Here is a 25,254-nt window from a genome sequence, read left to right on the forward strand (position 1 = left end):
TGTGCTTCCTCCTCCTGCAGGCCTGCACACTGCTCCTGGTGGTTCTCTTCGTCTATGATGTCTTCTTTGTCTTCATCACTCCATTCATCACGCGGGTACGTGAACCTTTGTTTCATTCCAAACACAGATTGTCTCATTCTCTTCCACTAGCTTTCAATTCATAATATTAGTTTGGAATTTCCTGTTTCAGCACAGATAGAATCTTATGCTTGATATTTTTGTGTTCTCTATAGTGCACAAGCTTTGCTACTTACTGCATGGTTTGACATCTTTACATAAGTATTGAACAGCTATTAGAATTGTTTGGGTTTTGCTTTCTCCGTGATACCAGTGCTATTATTTGGGACGTCCTCTCGACGTGAAAGGCACTAAACATATGTTCCCATAGTCCAGCCTTGAGGTGATAAAGGTGTGGACCAGAGTTTCAGCCGCGTGAGGTAGTGCCGTAGTCTGGCGACATTCCGGAGGTGATGGAAGGCGGTGCCAGTTGTGGTGCGGATATGAGGGAGAAAGGACAGCTCAGGGTCGAGGGGAACCCCGAGGTTCCTGATGGCTTTGAGAGGTGGAGAGTGCGGAGCTGATGCTGTCAGCGCCTGAGGTGCGGAGGCGCTGACGTGAGCCAATCAGGAGGGCCTCAGTTTTGCACACGTTGAGCTGAAGGAAGTTGTCTCTCGTCCAGGACTCGATGTCGGACAGACAGCTGTCAGGACATCGGGGATCATGGAGTTGAGGGTAGAGGAGGAAAGGTAGAGTTGGGTGTCATCCACATACATGTGGAAGTTAACCCCATGTCTGCGGATGATGTCACCACAGGGGGAGCATATAGAGGGTGAAGAGGAGGGGACTGAGGTCAGAGCCCTGAGGAACGCTGCACAAGACGGTGCGGGGGGTGGAGGAGAAGCTGTTTGCCGCGACGAAGGTGGAGGTGGTGTGAAAGTTAAGACCTGAACCAGTCAAGGACAGAATTTTGAAGGTTGAGGTGGGAGGACAAGCGGTGGAGGAGGATAGAGTGGTCGACTGTATCGAATGCTGCCGATAGGTCGAGGAGGACGAGGAGGCAGAGGGAGCCCTGGTCACAGATGGTCAGGATGTCATTGGTGACCTTGACCAGGGCAGTTTCTGTGCTATGGGCAGCACGGAAACCCGAATGAAGGGGTTCGAATAATGAATGGGTGGAGAGGAAAGAGCGCAGCTGGGAGGCCACAACTCGTTCCAGGACCTTGGACAGGAAGGGGAGGTTGGAGATGGCTTGATAGCTTGATAGCCGCGACGCATCAAGGGAGGGTTTTTTCAAGGTGGGAGTGATGGTGGCAGTTTTTAAGGGAATGGGAACGGAGCCACAGGAGAGGGACAGGTTGACAATGTCTGTGATATGTGGGGCAGGAGGTGGAGCTGGGAGATAAGGAGTGGAGTGGGGATGGGGTCAAGGGAGCAGGTGGTGGGTTTCAGGGATAGGATGAGTTTGGTGACAGAGGGTGGGGAAACGGGTACGAAAGTGTGTAGGGGAGGATGGGTAGGAGTCGGAGTGTGGGAGGGAGGGGGGTGGGTGGATGTTGGAGGGGAAGTGACCGCGGAGCGAATTCCCTTGATTTTGGATTCAAGGAAATGCAGCATCTCCTCGCAGTGAAGGTTGGAGGAGATGACCTGCATGGGGTGGCGGGGGGGACGGAGGAGTCGGGATGTGGTAGAAAACAGTAGCCTGGGGATGTTGTTCTCCTCCAGGATTATCCCGGAGTAGAAGGACGACTTGGCCGAGGCTAGAGTGGAGCGGTAGATTTTGAGGAGGTCCAGCCAGATTTGTCGGTGGACCATTAGGCCAGATTTGACGCAGGTGTGTTCAGCGGCCCACACCTGGCTCTTCAGTGAGCGGAGGTTGGTGGTGAACCAGGGGGAGGAGCGAGAGTAGGAGACAGTACGGGAGGTGATGGGGGCAAGAGTGTCGAGTGTGGAGGAGAGGGTGTTGTGGAGGAGGGTGAGAGGAGAAGAGGGGTCAGTGAGGGATGAAGGCCAGAGGGAAGGAGTTCAGAGGACTCCAAGGCAGAGGTTAGGGATTGTGGGGGTAATTTCTTCCAGGGGCGGTAGAAGATGGTGGTGGGTCTGGTGGAGGAGGGGAGGGGGGGTGGAGGTGGTGAAGGAGATGAAGTGGTGGTCGGAGACGGCCTTGTCGGTGATAGTGACATCCGAGACACTGAGGCCCCGGGTGATCACCAAATCGAGTGGGTGGCCGTGACTGTGAGTGGCGGAGTTGATGTGGAGGGAGAGGTTGAGTGAGGAGAGCAGGGAGGAGAAGTCCGAGGAGATGGAGCAGGAGGGGGTGAAGTGGAGGTTGAAGTCGCCCAGGATGATGAGGCGATCAGAGCAGAGGCAAAGAGATGTAAGAAGTGTTGAAATATCGGAGATGAAGGTGGGAGAGGTTTTAGGGGCCGGTAGAGGAGGAGGATTTTGAGTGAGAGGAAGGAGGGGTGGGAGAGGGTGAGGTGCTCGAAAGAGGGGAAAGAGCCAGAGGAGTAGGGGGAGAGGGCAAGTGATGTCCTTGAGATAAGGGCTACACCACCACGCAGAGGGCTTTTTTTTTTTTTCCGCGTGCACACTCCTGAAAAGTAAACTGTGACGTCAGCGGTTCCCCCGCTCTGCCCCCACCCCTTCCCTCCTCAGCCCCCCACACCCCCCCAGTCTGAGAGTCCAATCTGAGCAGATCCAGAACTGGGAAAAGCCATAATTATACCACTGATTGTCTCCAGAGACAAAGTTGTAATGTGCTAGAATTTTGGAGGAATGAAATTAGCCCATTTCATAACCATTTAACCTCCCCAGCAATCAAGCATTTCCGTCCCTTCCTTCCTTCCTTCCTTCCTTCCGTCCTTCCTTCCTTCCTCTGTTGATCATAATTATTGGTTTCTCTTACTCACACACTCTCTCTGTCCCACCTCCCCACAGAGCGGTGAAAGTATCATGGTGGAGGTAGCTGCAGGTCCATCAGATTTTTCAACAAATGAAAAGGTATGAGACGTTATCAGCATTAGGAAACTAGTTAAACATATCGTCTTGTGTTCAATACAATGTTTGTTTCACTACTGGTGAGCTATTCTGAGGCTGTGTTTAAAAGCATTGACCTACACTGATAGCACACTCACTTCTGAATAAGAAGATTGTAATTTCAAGCCCAACTACATTAGGACTTTGAAATCACAGTCCAGGCTGTCATCACCGGAGCCTATGTTGTTGGAGGTGCTATCCTTCGGATGAGACGTTAAACCAAAGTCTTGTTAGTTCTTCCTGATCATGTGGATTTTAATGATTCTGATGTAAAATGATCCTATTCAAAAACAGAAGGGAATTTCTCCCAGTGTTCTGTCCAATAATCTCCAGCTAAAACTGGTCACTCATTTGCTGGCTGAGCACAGATTGGCTGCCTCGTTCACCCACAAAATGCAGTCAGAACATGTGTAGGGAGTCATGTGAAGGACTTTGAGATGTCCTCCTGACATGAAAGGTGCTTATTATTGATTATAATTACTGGTGCTGGATTGCAGGACTTCTCAGTAATGCATCCATCTCTGTGCACTGAAACACTGCTTAGTTTGAATAGTTAATAGAAATGATCAGATAAAAGCTGTTTTACTAATTCCACAAGAACTGCTTGAGGATCGTCTAATTTCCTCTCATTTCTCTTCTGTCCCAATAGTCTGATGCTGACTGTTTGTGAGCCTCACTTTATCAGCATGTTAATAATAATAATAATAATCCTTGCATTTGATATAGCGCTTTTCACGTCGGGAGGACGTCCCAAAGCGCTTCACAGAACACACTGTAAAGTGAATTGACTGTATATTTGTGGGCGAACGCGGCAGCCAATTGCGCACAGCACTGTCCCACAAACAGTCGTGGATTGAAAATGACCAATTTTTATTATTTTTTTTTGGTTTTGGAGGGATTATTGTTAGGCTCTGTGTGAGTAAGGAAACTTGCCCAAGGTTTCGCCCTCTGCCTGGAATTGAACTCAGGTCTCTCACTTGCAAAGCGAGTGCTCTAACCCCTGAACTACAGGACTCCACATGTTGGGAGTTAATAACCCAGCATCATCTGGTGTTCGGCAGACAATCACCAAGTCCCAATCTTCTGCTCTTTATACACAGTAATTAACACTTTTTTGCAGTTGCTGAAAAATTCTTTCCTTTTATAAGCCGAGATTCCTTTGTATTCCAGCTCCCAATGGTGCTGAAAGTTCCCCGGCTAAACTCCTCTCCCCTGGCACTCTGCGACAGGCCATTCTCTCTCCTGGGATTTGGAGATGTCCTGATACCAGGTAATCCTGACTATGTGTGATCAGGGTTCCCTCTGCCTCCTCGTCCTCCTCGACCTCACCGCCGCCTTTGACACCGTGGACCACTCAATCCTCCTCCTCCCACCACAACCTTCAAAGTTCTGTCCTTGACTGGTTCAGGTCTTACCTTTCACACCGCCTCCACTTCGCCGCGGCAAACAGCTTCTCCTCCAGCCCCCGCACTGTATTGTGCGGTGTTCCTCAGGGCTCTGACCTCAGTCCCCTCCTCTTCACCCTCTACATGCTCTTCCTTGGTGACATCATCCACAGACATGGGGGAAATTTCTACATGTATGCGGGTGACACCCAACTCTACCTCTCTGCCTCCACCCTGAACTCCAGGACTACTGGGGTCCTGACCGACTGCCTGTTCGACATCAAGTCCTGGACGAGGGACAACTTTCTCCAACTCAACGTCAGCAAGACCAAGGCCCTCCTGATTGGCTCATGCCAGCGCCTCCGCACCTCGGGCACTGGCAGCATCAGCCTCCACGGCTGCACACTCAACCTCACTGAGCCTGTCAGGAACCTGGGGGTCTTGTTTGACCCCGAACTGTCCTTTCTCCCCCACATTCACGCCATGACCGGCACTGCCTACCACCACCTCCGCAACTTTGCCAGACTCTGCCACTGCCTCACCCCTCAGGCCCCCAAACCCTCACCCACACATTCGTCACTTCAAGGCTCGATTATGGAAACTCCCTCCTCATCGGCCTTCCCAACTCTTCCCTTCACAAGCTGCAGATCATCCAAAATTCTGCAGCTTTATGTATTCTCGCGCACCAGCCTCCGTGACCCCATCACTCCCACCCTCACCCGACTCCACTGGCTCCCCATCCCCCAGAGGATCGAGTTCAAGATCCTTGTCCTCACCTTTATGGCCATCCATGGGCTTGCCCCATCCTACCTCTCTGATCTGCTGACTCCCTACCAACCTGCCCGCTCCCTCCGTTCAGCGGATTCCGGCTGCTCCATGTCTCCCGCCCGACCCGAACTACCATCAGTGGCCGGGCTTCCAGCCTCTCTGCTCCCACACTCTGGAACTCCATCCCACGGTCCCTTCGCCTCGCTTTCTCCCTTGCCTCGTTCAAGGTCGGTCTCAAGACCCTTGTCTTTGATCGTGCCTTTGGTCTCTCTGCCTTCCCTTATCCCCACACCATCCCTCCCCCATGATTGGGCCCCGAACCTGATTGTTCAGCTCTTTGGGACGTCCTCCCGACGTGAAAGGCGTTCTATAAACGTAATTTTGTTGTTGTAATCGTTGCCACCTTCGCTTGATCTGGGACCAGTTAGTTAAGACGTGTAGTGACTTCATCCTCAAACATTGACTTGGCAAATATTGGTAATGAGATGTTTTAGATGTCAGACTGACGTTTCTCATGTTCCTGTTTGCAGGAATGTTGGTGGCATACTGTCATCGCTTCGACATCCAGGTACAGACGTCGAGGATTTACTTTGTGGCGTGCACCATTGGTACGAGACTGCACTTGTTCCACATCCACCACAGGGTCAGCTGTAGAATAGCCGCTGTGTGTAGCTCCCCACCCAGCAATCCATTCCTGACACAATAAAGTGAAACAGCATCACTTACACTCTGAAGGGATCTTAGACAGCAGCTGGTGGTCTAAAATGAACAGTCTGATAGGCTCCAGATTGAGTTGGATCTCCCATTCCCTCTGCGCATGTCAGTCTTGATAATGAAACATTATGGAGTGAGTTGACCCAACAATTATGCAAGTGTCTTAACATCATCTTGAAACTTAAGTAATGGCATCATGGTGATAGATTGCAGGAGATTTCTGAAGTCCCCATGCCGAGTATAAGACCCACTTCACTCTGTATAGAAACATCAGGAGGTGGTTATCGAACCTCAGTGATGAACCAGAGAACACCACTCAGGAATGCAGAAGAGGTGGTCGGGGGTAGAGATAATATGATTTTGGTCAATGTGGATCAGCAGCGTCTGGTGTTTAATGTCTCTGCTCTCTTGCAGCCTATGGAGTTGGTCTGCTTGTGACCTTTGTGGCACTGGCACTGATGCAGACTGGACAGCCAGCGCTCCTCTACTTGGTCCCGTGCACCCTGCTGACCAGCATCTGTGTGGCATGGTGGCGTCACGAGGTTGGCATGTTCTGGAGCGGCAGTGGCTTTGCGGTGAATACCACTTTGATATGAACACGTTATATTTTCCAAATCTAACCAATGTGTTGTGTAAGTTTACACTTCTCTCCCACAGTTGGTGGAAATCAGCTTCTCCAGGGAAAGGCCACTTGTATATTTAAGCCCCCCACTCCGCCCAGGTCTGGCTCGCCGGTAACACAAATACTTAACGTTTTGAGATCAATTAATAATCTGGCCTTTATTGGTGGTTCGATGTGTTTCCACCCCTGGGGTATACCTGACCACTTGTAACAACAAAACTCTGAGCAGACCAGGCATTGGTTCCAGGAGGACCTTCAGATCTATCATCTTGTTGATTGTGCCAAGCAGAGAAGCTCAAAACAACCAGATCTTCGGAAATACCTGATGTGTAGTCGGATGCCCTTTTACCCATAGCCCCTCCAGTACTGCTCATCATATTCTGGGAAGCAAGCCTGCCCTTCCTATCGAAAGTCTTGGAACATGTTTTTAACCTCACTCCACGACCTCTCTGCTACTTTTAACATTGTTGATCATTCCAATCTCCTCAATTGCCTCTCTGTCATCATCAAAGTTCATGAAACCGCTATCTCCTTGTTCCATGCTGGCCATGGTAATCACCCTGGCTCAGGGTCTTTGCTCAGTTGGTAGCAGATTGACTCAGAAGCTTATGGGTTCAAATCCTGTGTCAGGATTTTGAATTTATACAGTCTAGGCCTACATACCCATGCAGTTCGATGAGATCTTAAACTGAAGTCCTGTTTTTCCAGGTGGCTTGTAAGATCCCATCCCACTATTCAAGAAGTGTGTCATGGACTGGGCCAATAGAAAAGTGCGGCTGCACTTTTTCCGCAGAAACCGTGACAAACAACCTCCCCCGCTACAAACCCACTGGAGATGTAGTTTATGGCCTGTGGGCCTCCCGGCTGTTTACCTGACGTCACTGTGGGTGGGGCAGGGTGGCTCCGGGTGAGTGACTGTCCTTATGTGTGTCTCTCTGTATGCGTGTGTGAGTGTCTATGTGTCTCTGTCTGTGTGCATCTCTCTCTCTCTGTTTGTGAGTGTCTGTGTGAGTATGTCTGTCTCCCTCTCCTCTGCGTGTTTATGGGTGTGCCTGTGTGTGTCTCTCTATGTGTTTGTGGGTGTCTCTGTGAGTGTGTGTCTGTTTCTGAGTGTGTGTCTCTTTGTGTGTGTCTCTCTCTCTGTATCTCTGAGTGTGTGTATCTCTGTCTCTGAATGTGAGTGTGTGTGTCTGTGTCTCTCTCGTGTGTTTCCTTGGTATACCAGCCACCTCCGCTCCTTTAAAGCCAAGGTGTGTTCCACTGAGCACACCATTTTAAATCAAACCTTAACTGTCCATCGGCAGATCTGGCTGGACCATGTCAAATCCTACCGCCCTCGCCTCCACTAAATCTTCGTTCTACTCCAAGACAATCTTGGAGGTTAAGGACAACCCCAGGCTCATCTTCTCCATCACGACCCAGCTCCTCTGCCCACCCTCTCACGCCTCACCAATCCTCATCTCAAATACCAATTGCAAGGCGAATCTGGACTTCCTCAAATCCAGAGTCGAGGAAATCCGCTCAGCTGCCCCTGCTACACCCTCCCCATCTCCTCCACCCCGGCCTCTAACCATCCCTCCTTCCACACCTTTGAACCTGTCTCCCCCTCCTCTCTCATCACCACCATACCTGTATGAAACCTACCACCTGCTCCCTCAACCCCGTCCCTGCCCCTCTCCTTACCTCCCAGCTCAACCTCCTTGCCCCGCTACTCACTGACATTGTTAACCTCTCGCTGTCCTCTGGTACTGTTCCCACCCCATTAAAAGCCACTGTCATCACCTCTATCCTTAAAAAAAATCTCCCTGGACCCTTCTCTACTTCCTAAATACCACCTTTCCAACCTCTCTTTCCTCTCCAAGTTCCTGGAACGAGTTGTTGCTTCTCAGCTTCACTCCTTCCTTTCCCGCCACTCCTTCTCGTACCCCTCCAATCGGGTTTCCGTGCCGCCCAACAACAACAGCAACAACAAGATTCCATTTATAAAGCGCCTTTCACGTCAGGAGGATGTCCCAAGGCGCTGCACAGTTGGGTCAGGACCCGAGCAGGGGGAAATGGTCAGGGTGAGGGGAGGGAAGGGAGGGAGCGAGGAGGGGGGAAATGGTCAGGGTGAGGGGAGGGAAGGGAGGGAGCGAGGAGGGGGGAAATGGTCAGGGTGAGGGGAGGGAAGGGAGGGAGCGAGGAGGGGGAAGAGAGTCGAGAGGGGAGCTGAAGGCTCGGTCAAAGAGAAAAGCACAGCACAGAAACATGACAAATGATATTCAGTCCATCTGCGACCAGGACTCCCTCTGCCTCCTCGACTTCTCTGCTGCCTTTGACACCGTCAAACACTCTATACTCATCACCACCTCTCCTCTCACCTCAACTTTCACGGCTCTGTCCTTGACTGGTTCAGATCGTACCTGTCACACCGTTTGCACTTCATCTCAAAAGGCTTCTCCTCTAGCCCTCGGACCATCTCATGCAGCATTCCTCAGGGCTCTGTCCTTAATCCCCTCCTCAATTTCTATATGTACCCTCTTGGTGGCATCATCCACAGACATGGGGTCAACTTCCACATGTATGCGGATGACACCCAACTCTACCTCTCTGCCTCCACCCTTGACTCCAGGTCCCACTGCTGTCCTGACAGAATGTCTGTCAAGCATCAAGTCCTGGATGGGAGCAAACTTTCTTTAGTTGAATGTCAACAAGACCGAGGCTCCCGATTGTCCCGTCAGCGCCTCCTCACCTCAGCATCACCATCCATGGGGCTCACTCCACCTTACTAAGCCAGTGTGGAACCTTGGGGTCCTGTTTGACCCTCAACTGTCCTTTCTATCCTACATCTGCGCCATGACCCGCTCTGCCTTCCCCACCTTCGCAACCTCGCCCGGCTCCGACACTGTCTCACATCGCAGGCCATCGAGATCCTCATACACGCCTTCATTACATCGAGGCTCAACTATGCAAACTCCTTGCTTGTCGGCCTCGCCCCCTCCCTCGCCACCTTCAAGACCCATCTCAAGATCCTCCTCTTCGACCATGCTTTCGATCTCCCTGCTTCCCCCCGCCCTCCACCCCGACCCCCAGCTCGAGTCCGTAACTCTGTCTGTCCAGCACCTTGGGACGTCCTCCCAAAGTGAAAGTTGTTGTTTCTGAGTGTGTGTCTCTCTCTGTCTCTGAATGTGAGTGTGTCTCTCCCTCTCTCTCTCTGGGTCTGTGGGCGGTGCTGTGCCCTGAGAGCTCCTGTAGCCTCGCTAGTGTCTCCCTCTCCCCTGCCCCCCCTCTCCCACCATAAAGGCCACCCAGTTTTTGTTAAAGAAGCAATTAATATTTTTTTGCAACAATCTAATATGTGTTAATTCCTCATGTTTAGTTTTTATCAATAAAGTGAAAAATGTAGGTTTGCAGTAAAGTGTACCTCAATAGCACCAATCAACTCCCCGCCATTTTCTGCAAAACTTGTCAGAACCACCCCACAATTTTCTGTGGAATTTGCAAATCGCCCCGCAATTTCCAGCAAATATTTCTGCACTTTTCTATTGGCCCAGGTCATGGCCAACAATTCCCCATTAGTCATTCACATTTTTGCGGGGGTCAGCTGGGTGTCACCATACTTAAAAATATTCGAACCAAACAGAGTTCCATGCATTCCACCTACACATGGAAATTCCCAAGATGTTCATTCACTTCATGGCTGTTTGTGGGACAGGTGATCTGAAAAAGGGGAAGGAGGGAGAGGCAAGGCAAAGTGATTGAGGGAGAGAGTACCGTACTTTCAGAACATAGGGGTTGAAAGCACGGCCGTCGATGGTGGAGTGGAGAGATGAGGGACAAGCAGGAGGCTAGAGCCAACCAAGCAGAGGCGGGGCATGATGGGGTAGGGAGTAAGGTTGGAGAGGTAGGAAGGTGCCAGGGTGTGAAACAGTTTGTAGATGATGGTGCGGATCTTGAAGTCAATCATTCTATGACGGGGAGACAGTGGAGCGCTGTAACTCCTTTGGAGCAGGTAAGTTTACAGGCAGTGGAGTTTTGGATTTTGTGGATAGTGGAGCTGGGAAGACCAGCAAGGAGGACATTGGAATAATTGAGATGGGAAGTGACGAAAGTATGGGACGAGGATCTCAGCTGTGTTTGATATGAGGTACAGTCGGAGGTGGGTAATATGATGGATGTGGAGGGAATTGGTCCTTGTTAGGGACTAAATGGGGTAGGAAGGAGAGCTGGGGTTTGAACCTGATACCTAGGTTACGTGCAGGCCACAGGAGTGATAACGTTGACGGGAGCCAAGGAGTATGGCTTCCGTCTTATCAATGGTCAGCTACAGGAAATTCTGGATGATCTGCAGCCTTTGGAGGAGTTGGTGAAGCGACAAGCAGGGAGTTCGCCTAGTCGAGCCTGGATGTATGAGGGTCTCAGTGGCTTATGGTGTGAGACAGTGGCAGAGCCAGGAGATGTTGTGGAGGTAGGGGAAGGCAGAGCGGATCATGGCACGGATGTGGGGTAGAAGACAGTTTAAGGTCAAACAAGATGCCAAGGTTCCAGACTGGCTCAGTGAGGTGGAATGTGCATCCATGGATGGTGATGCTATCAATACCTAAGGTGAGGAGGCGCTGACGGGACAATTAGGAGCCTCGGTCTTGTTGACGTTCAACTGTAGAACGTTAGCTCTCATCCAGGTCTTGATGTGACAGACATTCTGTCAGAACAGCAGTGGACCTGGAGTCAAGGGTGGAGGCAGAGAGGTAGAGTTGGGTGTCATCCGCATACATGTGGAAGTTGACCCCATGTCTGCGGATGATGTCACTAAGAAGGAGCATATAGATATTGAAAAGAAGTGTCTAAGGACAGAGACCTGAGGAACGCCGCATGAGAGGGTGCGGGGGCTGGAGGAGAAGACGTTTGTGGAGGTGAAGAAGATGGTAAGAAAGCTAGGATCTGAACCATTCAAGGACAGAACCATGAGTTGAGAGGCAAGGTGGTGGAGAAGGATAGAGTGGTATCAAAGGCAGCAGAGAGGATGAGGAGGCAGAGGGAGCCCTGGTCGCAGATGGACAAAATGTCATTTGTCACTTTGACCAGGGCTGTTTCTGTACTGTGGGTGGCATGGAAACCCGATTGGACGGGTTCATGAAGGGAGTGTCAGGAGAGGAAAGAGCGAAGCTGGGAAGCAACAACATTTCGCTTTGCAAGCGAGAGACCTGAGTTCAATTCCAGGCAGAGGGCGAAACCTTGGGCAAGTTTCCTTACTCCACACAGAGCCTAATAATATTCCCTCCAAAACCAAAAACAATAATAAATTGGTCATTTTCAATCTACGACTGTTTGTGGGACATTGCTGTGCGCAATTGGCTGCCGCGTTCGCGTACAAATATACAGTGAATTCACTTTACAGTGTATTCTGTGAAGCGCTTTTGGACGTCCTCCCGACGTGAAAAGCGCTATATCAAATGCAAGGATTATTATTATTATTATTTTTCCAGGACCTTGGAAAAGAAAGGGAGGTTGGAGATGGGGCGGTAATTTGAGAGCAGGGGTGGTTCCAGGGAGGGTTTTTTTAAGGATATGAGTAATGACGGCCGTTTTTAAAGGGGTGGGAAAGGTGCCAGTGGACAGGGAGAAGTTTATGATGTCTGTGAGTAGGTCACACAGTGAGCGGACGTCAATTGTAAAAAGCGCTGTCTCTGTACAGGGTGGAAACTGGACCGGAGAGGCTCAAGTAGAGAGCGGAAGGAAGGGTGTGAGCGAAGTGCATTTGCAATAAGGCATTCCTGAACTTTGGAAAGACAAGTTATCAGGTTAGAGGGATCGAGGGTGGGTTCTTTGAGGAGGAAAGGGATGACAAGTTTTGAGGGTAGTGGGACGGGGCCTGAGGAGAAGGACTGGTTGACTGTGTCTACCAGCAGTGGGCAGAGGAGTGGGAGTTGAGTGACCAGGAAGATGAGTTAAGATGGGCGTCAAGCGCTATTAGATGCTACTCTGCGTGAGGGTCGATATATAAATGTAAGTTGTTCTTGTTGATGGTGGTTGATAAGGAGGAAGGAGAAATGGGGCAAAGGAGTGTAGGTGGGGGTAGTGATGGAGCTGTGGCGGACGGAATGGGTGATGTGAGGGGGGGGGGGGGCGGGGAGCAGAAGGCAGCAGGCGGATGTTATCTATGTTTGAGAGGAAGGAATCCTTGACCATGACTTCAACAACAATAAATTTCATTTATATAGTGCCTTTCATGTCGGAAGGACGCCACAAGGCGCTGGAGGAAAGGAAAAGGAGTGATGGGGTCAAGGGAGAGGCTTCATTTGGGAAATTATGGAGGAGAAGAGGGAGACAGGGTCATAAGTGTGTAGGGAGGGATGGTTGGGGGCTGGAGATGAGGAGTGTGTGACAGTAGAAAGGGCAGAGGCAGCAGAATGGATCTCCTCAATATTGAACTTGAGGACATCCATCATCTCACATTTGGAGTTGGTGGGAGGGTGGACGGGGGAGTTGGTTTGTTTTGGAAAACAAGAGACTGAGGTTGTCTTTGGCTTCCAAGATGATTTTGGAATAGAAGGACGATTTAGCTGAGGCGAGAGCGGAGTAGGAGATCTTGGTGCAGTCCAGCCAGATCTGGCAATGGACCGATTGGATTTGTGCCAGGTGCATTCAGTGGCACACACCTATGATTTGAGGATGCAGAGGTGGCTGATGTACTAGAGGGCTGGCGAGTGTAGGAGGTGGGTGCAAGGCCAAGGGTGTCAAGAATGATGAAGAAGTTGTGGAGGACAGTGACCAAGGAGGGTAGGTCATTACGGGAGGAGTACCAAAGAGGCAAGAATTCAGCTGACTTAGCATTGCATCTGAGGATCAAGGTGCTTGAGAGGATGAGCAGAAGAGGTGATGAGTGAACAGCACTTTGGGGTTAATTTTGGCCTCCAGAATGGCCCTGGGAGAAGTAGGCAGTTTTGCCTGTGTGAAGCAGAGGCAGTAGGTACAAAGATTCTCAAGCCACATTTGACAGTGACCCATGGGGCCAGTTTTGTGCCATTTGCACTTGAGGGTCCGGGTTTAGGATTTAAGGGGATGGAGGTGGCTGTTGTACCAGGGGGAGATGGTCCTGGATTTCAGGGGGGCAAGGAAACTGAAAGTTGAGGAGACACGCTCATTTAGAAGCTTGACGGCTGCAGTGGGAGATAAGGAAATGGTTAGAGGTGGCCATGTCCATGATGGACAGTTCGGAGATGTCAAGGCCATGGGCAATGACGAAGTCGAGAGGATGGCCATGGTTGAGGGGGCGTGAGTTTATGTGGAGGGTGAGATTTAGGGAGGAGGAGGGCAGCAAAATCAGAGGAGATGGAGCTGGAGGTTGAAATTGGCCATTTTGAGTAGGTGTTCACAATGAGGAGAGAGATGTCCGAGAGGAAGGAACCATGTAGTTTGGGGACGAAGGGGGGCTTGGGGGAGATTAGGGGGATTTTGAAGGAGTGAAGGGAGGGAGGTACAGGGTGAGGTGCTCAAAGGAAAGGAAGGAGTTGGAGGAATAGGGAGATAGACCGAGGGAGATTAGGTTCCACTCCGCCACCACTGGAAAGTGTAGCCAGGGTGGGGAGGCTTCGCCCAGGGGGACGGGGTCACCGGGGGACAGCCAAGTTTCCATGAGCCCAAGAATATCCATCTGCTCATCCAGGATTAGATCACAGATAGTGAGAGCTTTCTTACAGAAGGAGCAGACATTTTTGGAGGGTAATGCGAATAGGGGTGCTAGCAGGGGAGGGCACAGTGGAAGAGGTTTGTGGGGGGTTTATAGATTTTGGGGTGAAAATGACTGTCGCGTATGAAGGGTAGAGTTCGGAAATATGTGGATGAGGTAAGTGAGGGTGGGGTTTACACACTTTCTGCTTCCACTGTCTCCCTAGGGACTGTGATCCAAAGATTTAGCGCTCTCACTGAAATAATGTTTCTGCAGATTAGTTTCGAATTTATCCTCCTTCAAGCACAGTCGGTGTCCCCTTGTTCTACATTTCTAGACAAGATGAAACAGCTTGTCATGGTCTGACCATTTCCCCCCTCCTTGCTCCCTCCCTTCCCTCACCCTGACCATTTCCCCCCTGCTCGGGTCATGACCCAACTGTGCAGCGCCTTGGGACGTCCTCCTGACGTGAAAGGCGCTTTATAAATGGAATCTTGTTGTTGTTGTTGTTGTCTACTTTAGCCATTATTATATATTGTTGCTGTTGTCCTAGAGGACTGGAGAGGGGCAAATGTCACTGTTTAAAAAAGAGGGAAAAGGAAGAGCTGGGAACGATGGGTGAAAGGATCTTAATTCTAAGATCCACAACATCCGCCTGACTGCCTCCTTCTCCTGCCTCCCTCCATGTCGCCTACCACACCCACTTGCCTCCTTCACCGACCTCTCCTCCTACCACAGCCCATACCCTACACCCCTTTGTACTCCCTCCTCTGCCCACTGCTGGCTGACACAATCAACCAGTCCCTCTCCCCAGGCTCTGTCCCACTCCTTCTCAAAACCGCTGTCATCACTCCTTAAAAAACCTACCCTCGATCCTTCCAACCTCACAAACTTCAGACCCATCTCAACCCTGTCTCCCTATCCCGCGTCCATGTGGGTTTTGAGTGCCCATCACTCTTGTGTTTTCTCTCGTCATCACTCATGGCCTAGACATCTCTTGTCTGTTCATCACAAACAAGGCCATTTCAGACCACTTCCTCTCATATCAGTCTCCCCTCCTCCAAGCCCTCCACCATCTTTTTCCCAAATCTACTTCTCCTCCAGCTGCGACTCCCAGTCCACTGATGTCCTGTCAGCTTGTTTGACGGACATCAAGGCCTGGGTGAGCGCAAATATCCTGCAACTGAATGTCGGCAAGATGGAAGCCATACTCCTTGGCTACCGTCAAGGTCTCCTCTCCTGCGGGTCTGAGCTCCTCAACCTCCCCAGGCTCTCCCTCAGACTCACTGAACCCGTGAGCAACTTAGGCATCAGGTTTGATCCCCAGCTTTCCTTTCTACCCCACATCCTTTCCTTGACCAGGATCGCTTTTTTCCATCTCCATCACATTGCCTACCTCCGTCCGTACCTCACAACCAAAGCAGCCGAAACCTTCCTCCACTCCTTCGTTACTTCTGGCTGGACTATTCCAATACCCTCCTCGCTGGTCTCCCCAGCTCCACCATACACAAAATTCAACTCATTCAAAACTCTGCCGCCCGATACTCACTCACACAAAACTCCGAACCCCCATCACACCAGTCCTTGTTCCCAATCACCGAACGGATCGATTTCAAGATCCTCTCACTTGTTTTCAAATCCCTTCATCCCCTCGCACCTGCCTACCTCTCCGATCTGCTTACCCCCCCACTCCCCCACTTCGCTGCCTCCCCTCAGCTGGCTCCAGCCTCCTGTTTGTTCATCATCTTCTCCGCTTTACCATTGGTGGCCGTGCCTTCAGCCACTACTCCCCAAAACTCTGGAACTGTGTCTCTCAATCCCTCCACCTTGCCCCCTCCCTCCCCACTTTCAAGTCTTGCCAGAAGACCTTCATTTTCAATCGTGCTTACAGTCACCTCCCTCTCCCCCTGGCTCGGGGTCAGATTCCGCCACTGTCAAACGCTCCGGGACGCTACCCCAGATGAAGGGCGCTATATAGATGCAAGTTGTTGTTGGTGTGACTTTCCCTCTCTGTCTTAACACTGTTCATTACGTTTGTATTCCATCAGAACAACAACTGGATTTAGATTTGCCTTGGTGGCTGTTAGAGCAGAGTTGATAAGTATAAAGTGAGAGTTTGAACATCTTCCTTGAGCAGGAAATTTGGGATTAGGGTGGATGGCTTCTTGGAGGAGCAAACATCTACATCAGTGTGGTCCAAGTGGCAGATGCGGCTCAGTGGGTGATTTATCAGGCCCGAGACCATTTCCAACATTCCAACTTCCACTCCCTCCATCCCTGGTGAAGAGAGAGTGGGGGAGAGAGAGTGTGTGTGTAAGAGAGAGGTAAGAAATGAGGCGTGAGTGAGAGATAGAGACTATGAGAAAGAGTGATTGAGAGAGCAGAGAAAGATTAAGAGTAGGGAAGACAGAGCGATTGTGAGGGGGGAGGGAGTGAACGTGAGGGTGAGGCGGAGAGGAAGAAACAGATAGCAGCGGAGATTGAGAGAATTTGAGGGAATACAGAGAGGGAAGGAAAGAGAGATGAGAAGAGAGGGGTGAGTGATATGGGGAGGGGGTGCGAGGTGGAGTGTGAGAGGGAAGAGAGTGAGAGGGTGTGAGAAGGGGAGTAAGAGTAAGTAATTCAGAGAATATGAGAGAAGGAGAAAAGGTTTTAGAGAGCGAGTGATTGAAGGAGAGAGAGTATTGAGAGAGGGGGGGAGAGTGAAACAAAACGAGAGAGCAGAGAGGCAATATTAACAATAACAACTGCTTGCATTTATATAGCGCCCTTCTCGCAGGGTAGAGTCCCGGAGCACTTCAGAGAGAAGTGAGGGTTCATTGTCAGGACAATCAGAGCCTCCCTCAGCTACTGCGGGTGTGGGAGCGAGGACAAACATCAAACGAAGGGCTGTTCAATTTCCTCACAGAAAGCTCCCTCTTTCCTCAATGAGAAACTCCTCTACGTCCTTCATTATCCCCACCTCTGCAACCTCCTGACCTGGCTGTTCCCTTTGCCCAACAAACACCAGCTTGCTTCATGTCCCCCCACCCCATCTGCTCCACCATCAACATTTTGCCCTCACTCTCTGCAGCTCCATTCCTAGAGTCCCTCCAACTCGCACCCTCCCCTCTTTCAAGGCAGGTCACGATCTAAATCTTTGACCACGCTTTCGGTCATCTTTTCCCCTCCCCATCCCACCTCCATTGACTCCCACATGTGCTTCCAAGATGAAAAAGGCGTTGTGTAAATTTTGTTGTGTTTCTGGAAGGGACTTTTCTCAAATAGGGAATCCAGGCCGCGGCAGCCAAAAGGTTGGGCCATCCTGATCTACATAAAAAAATGGCTTCCGATTGAACTCCATCCTTCCCTGTCCCTCCAACTCATTCCTCTCCTCCTTTTGTTTAGGAGCCACCTCAAGATCTGGCTTTTTGACCGTGCTTTTGGTCAGCTTTTCTCTCCCCACCTCCCTCAGCTCCTAATCCAAGCTTGGATGTCCAGCCAGCAGTACCAAACACATTGAGACATCGTCCCGACATGAAAGGCACTGTATAAATGTCAATTATATTGTGTATTGCAATTTCAGTCAATGTTATTGTAATTTGTAAGATTAATATTTGCCTCGCAAGTAGAATGGAATGATTTACTCTTGGATTTCAATATGTTTTTACTGTAGTGACTATTCACATTGATGTTCTGCACTAACTCATGCTAACCTCCGCAGGAAGAGCCACCTCTGCAGCCAGTCGCCTCAGTCCCTGACGGCTCGGTTCAGCAGCTTGACCAGACCCTGGTTCCTCCCGACCCAGAGAACAACCTGAGCAACACATTGTTACAGCCAGTCCAAACCACCTCCCCCAGCACAGCGGAGACGTGTGAATCCTTTGTGGCACATCATGGCACTAGCCCTTCCTAATGTTGGCCACCCAACATTAGTCTCTAATCTACTTGTAGCCAATATATATGAAAGTAAATAGATCCACATTATGCATCTCATGTGAAACACAGCACCAAGAGAGAACTATAACACTCTTGTCTGTCAGGACAGGTGGGTAATAATGGCCTCTGAACAGCTGAAGGACATTAGCACAAGATACCATGTGACCAGATGAAGCCTTGTTTAGGTTAGTCCTTCTCTGAAGGATATTAGGTGCAATCATTTAAACTTAGCACCAGTTATGTGAGCGTGTGTGTGATAATACGGGGGGGGAGAACAGCACAGTTGTGTATCCAGGCTGCCGCACAGATATTAGCATTAGAGTATTAATCAATGGCCTCATACCTTCAACTCTTCTCATCTCTGCTACAGAAGTGTAGATCAGAACTGTCCAAGCTTGCACGCCTGTGCAGCGGTGCTCAATCTCTGCTCTCATCCATCGCCTTCTCAGCCCTGAGCTGTGTGCTTTCACTGGGTAGGGCATCGGGGAAACATCACAAAACAAAGGTTTTGAGAAGAAAGATCCTGATTGATGGATATTTGCCATCTCTTTCCCTGCAATAGAGTCCCAGCATCTCTGGGCGAGTGCACAGAGAATGCTGCCTGCTCAATTGCTGGGAGCAGATGGAAAGAATCCAGTTAAAGCACAACCCAGCATCCAGCTAATCTATCAGATGTAAAGTTACACCAGTCTCAGACCCACTGTGTCCTCTTCACTTGGATTAAGCCCATGTAAACCATTCCCACTGAGCAAGTCATTTTCAGTGATTTTTTTTCTCGCTCTGGAACTAGCCCCTGGCCACACTTCCATTCACCATGCAATGCCCTTCACCTTACCCCAGCACCTCTCCAAGCCTTCATCAGGTTCAGTTCTGATCCCTGCTCCTCCAAAGAAAATAAATAACAACAGAGTGCCCAGAGACTGCTAGTGAGCCAGTTATGGAATCCTTACTAGGATGTACCCAATGATTGTTGATTTGACATTGCAGAAGTAATGGCCGTTAAATAAACAGAGGCAGGTGATTGGAATAGGTAATGGTGCGATTTTGGATTGTTTGGCAATACCCAGCTGCCAGTGTTTGCCTGACACAGTGCACAATATGGCTCATTTGCCAGGACCAAGAATCTCCAGATTAAGAAGAGTATCCACTAGTTCAGTATGTCCACAGCATTTGTGGTTGGACCTGACCAAGAATGTCTGAGGATGAGCTGTAAGTGTTGACGACAGAGAATTCTGTCATCAACACTTACAGAGACGACAGGTAGAAATCTTGCTTTAGAAGGTGTGACTGCAGATCCATGTGTACAGGTTGTCTATTGCTGCTCTGGCTAAGAGGAGTTTGGCTGTGCATTATGGGTATTGTAGTTCTGTATGGGATGACCATGGTCACCAGTTAATATACCTGTCGACTTTTGTAAGCAGTTTATAGTAAATAAAGAATTCCCTAAGCTGATCATTCAGGAAAATGCCCCTTTTCCACAATGAGAGAAACTCTGTTGCAAAGGTTGCTCTTTTAGTTGTAAAAAATTGGTCACTTCAACCCACGACTGTTTGTGGGACAGACGCTGCTGTGTGCAATTGGCTGCCGCGTTTCACCCACAAATATACAGTCAATTCATTTTACAGTCTATTCTGTGAAGCGCTTTGAGATGTCTCGAAGACGTGAAAAGCACTATATCAAATGCAAGGATTATTATTATTATTGCCCGGACATCTTGTACCAGTTGTAAGGATCATCTCCAAGGTGATCACATGAACCTTCAATACAAGAGAGTTTTATAACTGTGGTTGCAGTGTACGTATTGTTTGTTTGGCATGATGAGCTGAATTCCATTCTTCTGTGCTGTCAATTAAGTAAGATGTCCAGAGTATACAGTGTAACTCAGCTGCTCAGAGCATACACAGACAAGAATAATGTTGGGACATCCTCCTGATGTGAAAGGCACTATATAAGTTCCAAGTTGTTGTTGAATGATTCTGTGTGCACAAATCACACCCATTCATAGGACTATAGGAAAACAGGAACGAAAGGAAGCCAAGTTTAGATATGTCAGTTATGTAATCTTGGTAGATCTTTTAATCTCACTGTGCTGCCCTTTCACTTAACCTGTAATATCTCTACTCCCCAAGTCACTATTTTATCCCTCTTGAGAATGGCATGAGTTTAAAATGAAACCTTTGCAAGAATTTCAACCCAACCCCAGGCGTTTCACATCCCAATTGTTCCGCAAATATTTGCTTTTGATGATTGTTTGTATCTCCTGCACTGAAGCAACTGACCTGTGCTGAGGGAATTCCAAGGGTGCCAAGTGCCCTGTGGGTGGTTCCTCGTCCAAGTGCTCATTTTCTATGTATGAGGTGCAGGTTATTTCATTGTGGGGGACATCACAGCCAAGACCAACCCTGTCCTCACCCTACATCAAAACCTCAGCACCTAGCTAGTGATCAAGAGAGATGTATGGACGGGGTTGCTGTTCAGAGGCTCATCATACTAACTGCTGCTCCTTTGAGATCAGGAATCAACACAAAGCTGAGCTGCAGAACCATCTCAGCCACTGGGGAGGAGGAAAAGAAACAGAAAGATTCAAATAATTAATTAGATTTTTCATTGTGATAGATATCCACTAGAGACAAATCACTAGTGTTATCCAAAATCACAATCTGACTTTATTGTGTGAGGCGGACTGGCTGCTATTGCTACCAGCTCCATGCTCATCGCAGGCTGCAACGTGTGTTTGTGACAAAAGCATCTCAGGACCCAAACTGATCAGAGTAACAACATCTTGCATATAGATAGCGTACTTCGCACAGGGTTGCATCTGAGAAAAAGAAACCTGCAAGCCAGGAATGTCCCAGCATACTCAGTCCGACATGGTTTGTAATGACTCCTTTGCATTTTATGTGCATTGTGTGAGTGATTTGAACTCGTGGATGTGACTAAAGTGATTGGAAAAGCTGGATGTTGGGGCTTCTGCATCTGCTTCTGATCTGTTTGGGGAATCCGAGGTAAAGCTGGCCGATAACGGGATGTGAGTAGTGACTGGATTTTTGTCACACTCTGGATTTTAACAACTTCAGAGCATCTTTCTAAATTTGGCAAATATCTTGGGTGCATTATTTTAAATGTTTCATTCAAACTTGATTTTCTCCTGAAGAACTGAGGTCTGGATGTGAAGAACATGATTGACAAATAAAGTTTTATAGCTTGCATTGAGTGCACAGTGAAGATTTCCTGAATGTTCCATTTCATCCCCTGAATGATGGTAATGGCTGTCCAGTGCTTTCCACATCTCACCAGAGAGAGCAACAGTCACACAGCCAGCTATTGATCCTAGTGTTTTTCACCTGATTTGTCAAAATACCAAGTAATGTGAGACTTGGTTAAGGTGGTGCCTATTGTGTAATGATATGCAGACCAGCAGAATCCCAGGCTCCCTCCCTGGCCCGTGCTAATCTCAGCCATGAAGCTATAATTGGTCCTAGCACTGGGTGTGGGGGCATTATGCCATGATTATTTCACTGGAGAACATCACAACCAAGACCAACCCTGTCCTTGCCCTATATCAAAACCTAAGCACTTTCTAGTTTGTGATCAAGAGTGAGATCTATGGACAGGCCCATTGTACCAACTGCTCTCCCCCTGTAAGACCAGGAATCAGCACACAGGTGGAAAGAGAAAAAAAGAATACATTAGGTTCATTGCACATTCAGAATTTGGTCAGCTTTTGTCTCTGGAAATCTGGGTAAAATGTGGTTGGATTAGTTAATTGCAGCTGGGGGCAGCGGGCGGGGGTGGGACAAGGCCGATGGCCTGTGGAATGTCTTCCCTGCAGCAAGACAGGAATTGGATTTACAAAAGCTGCTGCAAAGTGCATTCTCCTTTGTGAAGCAACAACAATGAGAATTAGTGGAGCCCTCAGGGCAGCCCTACACCTACACATCAATCAGGATAATATTGCTGGAGGAACTTCCTTATCACAACCTTTGTTTTGCCTTTTATACGCATTCCTCATCCAGTGTAGCTGCCTTCTGCCTCTGTGTTATACTGTCCACCACTGTCTCTTCTCTCAGGCCACCTAAACCCTCATAGAATCATAGAATTACACACCACAGAAGGAGGCCATTCGGCCCATCGTGTCTGTGTCGGCTCTTTGAAAAGAGATTCTAAATCAACCCCACTCCCCCGCTCTCTCCCCATAGCCCTGATCAACCCCACTCCCCCATTTTCTCCCCATAGTCCTGATCAACCCCACTCCCCCACGCTCTCCCCATAGCCCTGATCAACCCCACTCCCCCACTCTCTCCCCATAGCCCCGATCAACCCCACTCCCCCACTCTCTCCCCATAGTCCTGATCAACCCCACTCCCCCACGCTCTCCCCATAGCCCTGATCAACCCCACTCCCCCGCTCTCTCCCCATAGCCCTGATCAACCCCACTCCCCGCGCTCTCCCCATAGCCCTGATCAACCCCACTCCCCCATTCTCTCCCCATAGTCCTGATCAACCCCACTCCCCGCTCTCTCCCCATAGCCCTGATCAACCCCACTCCCCCATTCTCTCCCCATAGTCCTGATCAACCCCACTCCCCCGCTCTCTCCCCATAGCTCTGCAAATTTGTCCTCATAATAATTATCTACTTCTGTCTTAAAAGCTGTTATTGAATCAGTTCCCACCGGCCTTTCAGGCGATGCATTCCAGATCCCAACAACTCGCTGTGTGAAAAACCTTTCTCCTCACCTTCCCTGTTTCTTTTAACAATTATTGTAGCAGGAAATATCCAACACTGGTTTGCTTACTTGTCTTCGTTCCTGAAAATTCCCCACACCACACTGATGGAGACACAAAATAGGGCAAGCAGCAGCATGCGGACCTGCGGCTGCTTGTGGCAGCATGGGAGGCCCATGTCTGGAACCCTGGTGAAAAATGAGAGCAAAGAGAAAACATTACACCGGGCTTGAGCACATTCTGATCACAAAATTGTCAGACCAAGAACACTTGTTACCTGCATTCGCAGAAAGGAATTCTTTTCACAAACGGAGACAAGCAACTGTAAAGTCCGATGGATGAAGCAAGGCAGAAAATTCCTATGATTACGTAGACTGGATTCAAAGTTGGGGAGAAAAGAAGAGTAAAACAGATTACTGACTGACTAGATTACTGTTTCTATTAACAACTATTTTAAATCAGTGCCCTCGGGTTACCGACCCACCCACCAGTGGGAATAGTTTCTCCTGTTCACCCTATCGAATCCCCTCATCATTTTGAAAACTTCCATTAAGTCTCCTCTTAACCTTCTCTGCTCCAAGAATAACTCTCGCTTCTCTCGCCTCTCCTGATCACTGAAGTCCCTCATTCCTGGTACCATCCTGGTCAATCTCCTTTGCACCCTCTCCAATGCCTTGACATCCTTCCTAAAGAGTGTGGCCCAGAACTGAACACAGTCTCTCACTGAGGCCTCACCAGTGCTTTATATAAAGGTTCATCATAACTTCCTGACTTGTATTCTATGCCCCTATTTATAAGGCCTGGTATCCCATAGGCTTTTTAACAGCTTTATCTGCCTGTCCGCCACCTTCAAAGATTTACTATATGACCCTCAGGTCTCTCTGTCCCATCAGCTTATATTGCCTCTCCTCATTCTTCCTCCCAAATTGCATCACTTCGCATTTCTCCACATTAACCGTCATCTGCCACGTGTCTGCCCATGTTACCAGTCTGTCTATGTCCATTTGCCGTCTGCTACTCTCCTCCTCACTGTTTACTACTTTTCCTAACTTAGTATCATCTGCAAACTTGGAAATTGTCCTCCCTATACCCCAGTCCAAGTCATTTATATAGATCATAAACAGCAGTGGTCCCAATACCAACCCCGGGGGGTCACCACTGCACTTCCCTCCAGTCAGAAAAACAACCGCTCACCACCACTCTCTGCTCTCTGTCTCCCAGTTCTGTATCCGCTGCCACTGTCCCTTTAATACCGTGGGCTTCGATTTTGATTACAAGTCTCTTATGTGGCACTTTATCAAACGCTTTTGAAAATCCATATAAACCACCAACTGCACTGCCTTCATCCACCCTCTCCGTTACTGCATCAAAAAACTATCAGGTTTGTTAGACATGATTTGCCTTTAACAAATCCATGTTGACTGTCCTTTATTAACACATTTTTCTCAGTGAAAATTTATTTTTTCCTGGATATTGACGTCTGGCTGACTGGCCTGTAGTTCCCGGGTCTATCCTTCTACCCCTTTTTCTACAGGGGAGTAACATTTACAACCCTCCAGTCCTCTGGCACCTCCCAGTGTCCAAGGAGGAGTGAAAGATTGTGCCCAGAGCCTCCGCTATTTCCAGCTTTACTTCCCTCAGTAACCGAGGATGCATCCCATCCGGACCGGGTGACTTATCCACCTTGAGCACCGACAACCTTCTTTGTACCTCTTCTCGATTTATTCTTATCTTATCCAATTTCCCTACCGTCTCCTCCAATACTGTGGCATTGGCTGCATCCTCTTCTTTTGTAAAGACAGAATGCAAAGTCCTCATTCAGTACGTCAGCCATGCCCTCCGCCTCCACAAGAAGATTTCCTCTTTGGTCCCTGCCATGAGCAGGCAATGCAGTGTGGAGCCCACTTCCTACCAGCTGACTGGATCATTAAGACCTTCCACCTGCTCAACATTCCCCACCATGCAGATGGATCTTTGCTACAGCTTGTTGGGTCAGACCCGAACACCACATAATTGTAGAGTCCTGTAGCTCAGTGGTTAGAGCGCTCACCTCAAAAGCAAGAGACCTGGGTTTGATTCCCGGCAGGGCAAAAGCTTGGGCAAGTTTCCTTACTCCCCAGGCCTGATAATAATCCCTCAAGAAAAAAAACAATAACAAGTTGGACACTTCAATCCACAGCTGTTTGTGGGACACTGCTGTGCAGATTTGGCTGCTGCGTTTCACCCACAAATGTACAGCCAATTCACTTTATAGTACATTCTGTGAAGTGTTTTGAGACGTCTCAAAAATGTGATTATTGCTATCAAATGCAAGGATTATTTATTATTACTTCTCCCTCCAGTCCTGAAGGATGCCCTGATGGGTCTGTTGCAGAGCACTGGACTTGTCCAACACTGGCATCAGCCAAGGGGGACCAACAATAAACTTCAGCCAGTGG

At 49.2% G+C, this 25,254-nt stretch overlaps 1 protein-coding gene and 1 non-coding gene across 4 annotated transcripts in view; both read left to right on the forward strand.

Annotated features, from left to right (window-relative positions):
* Nucleotides 1–19,543, forward strand: part of sppl2 (signal peptide peptidase-like 2) — a gene marked incomplete at its 5' end in the record, with an annotated part of 42,023 nt that extends 22,480 nt beyond the window's left edge. Inside the window, 7 exon segments of one of the 3 annotated variants that reach the window (XM_042342683.1) lie at nucleotides 21–95; nucleotides 2,938–3,000; nucleotides 4,207–4,306; nucleotides 5,720–5,797; nucleotides 6,318–6,478; nucleotides 7,234–7,432; nucleotides 17,877–17,932. In XM_042342683.1, the coding sequence (XP_042198617.1) occupies nucleotides 21–95; nucleotides 2,938–3,000; nucleotides 4,207–4,306; nucleotides 5,720–5,797; nucleotides 6,318–6,478; nucleotides 7,234–7,401 (645 nt within the window). 3 annotated transcript variants of the gene reach the window in all.
* A 5,292-nt stretch (nucleotides 19,544–24,835) lies between these two features.
* Nucleotides 24,836–24,907, forward strand: trnal-caa. The gene has a single exon. It is a non-coding gene; the product is annotated as a tRNA-Leu (tRNA).
* The last annotated feature ends 347 nt before the right edge of the window (nucleotides 24,908–25,254 follow it).

Source organism: Callorhinchus milii, unplaced genomic scaffold, assembly GCF_018977255.1.
Source record: "Callorhinchus milii isolate IMCB2004 unplaced genomic scaffold, IMCB_Cmil_1.0 Scaffold21, whole genome shotgun sequence".
NCBI lineage: Eukaryota > Metazoa > Chordata > Chondrichthyes > Chimaeriformes > Callorhinchidae > Callorhinchus > Callorhinchus milii.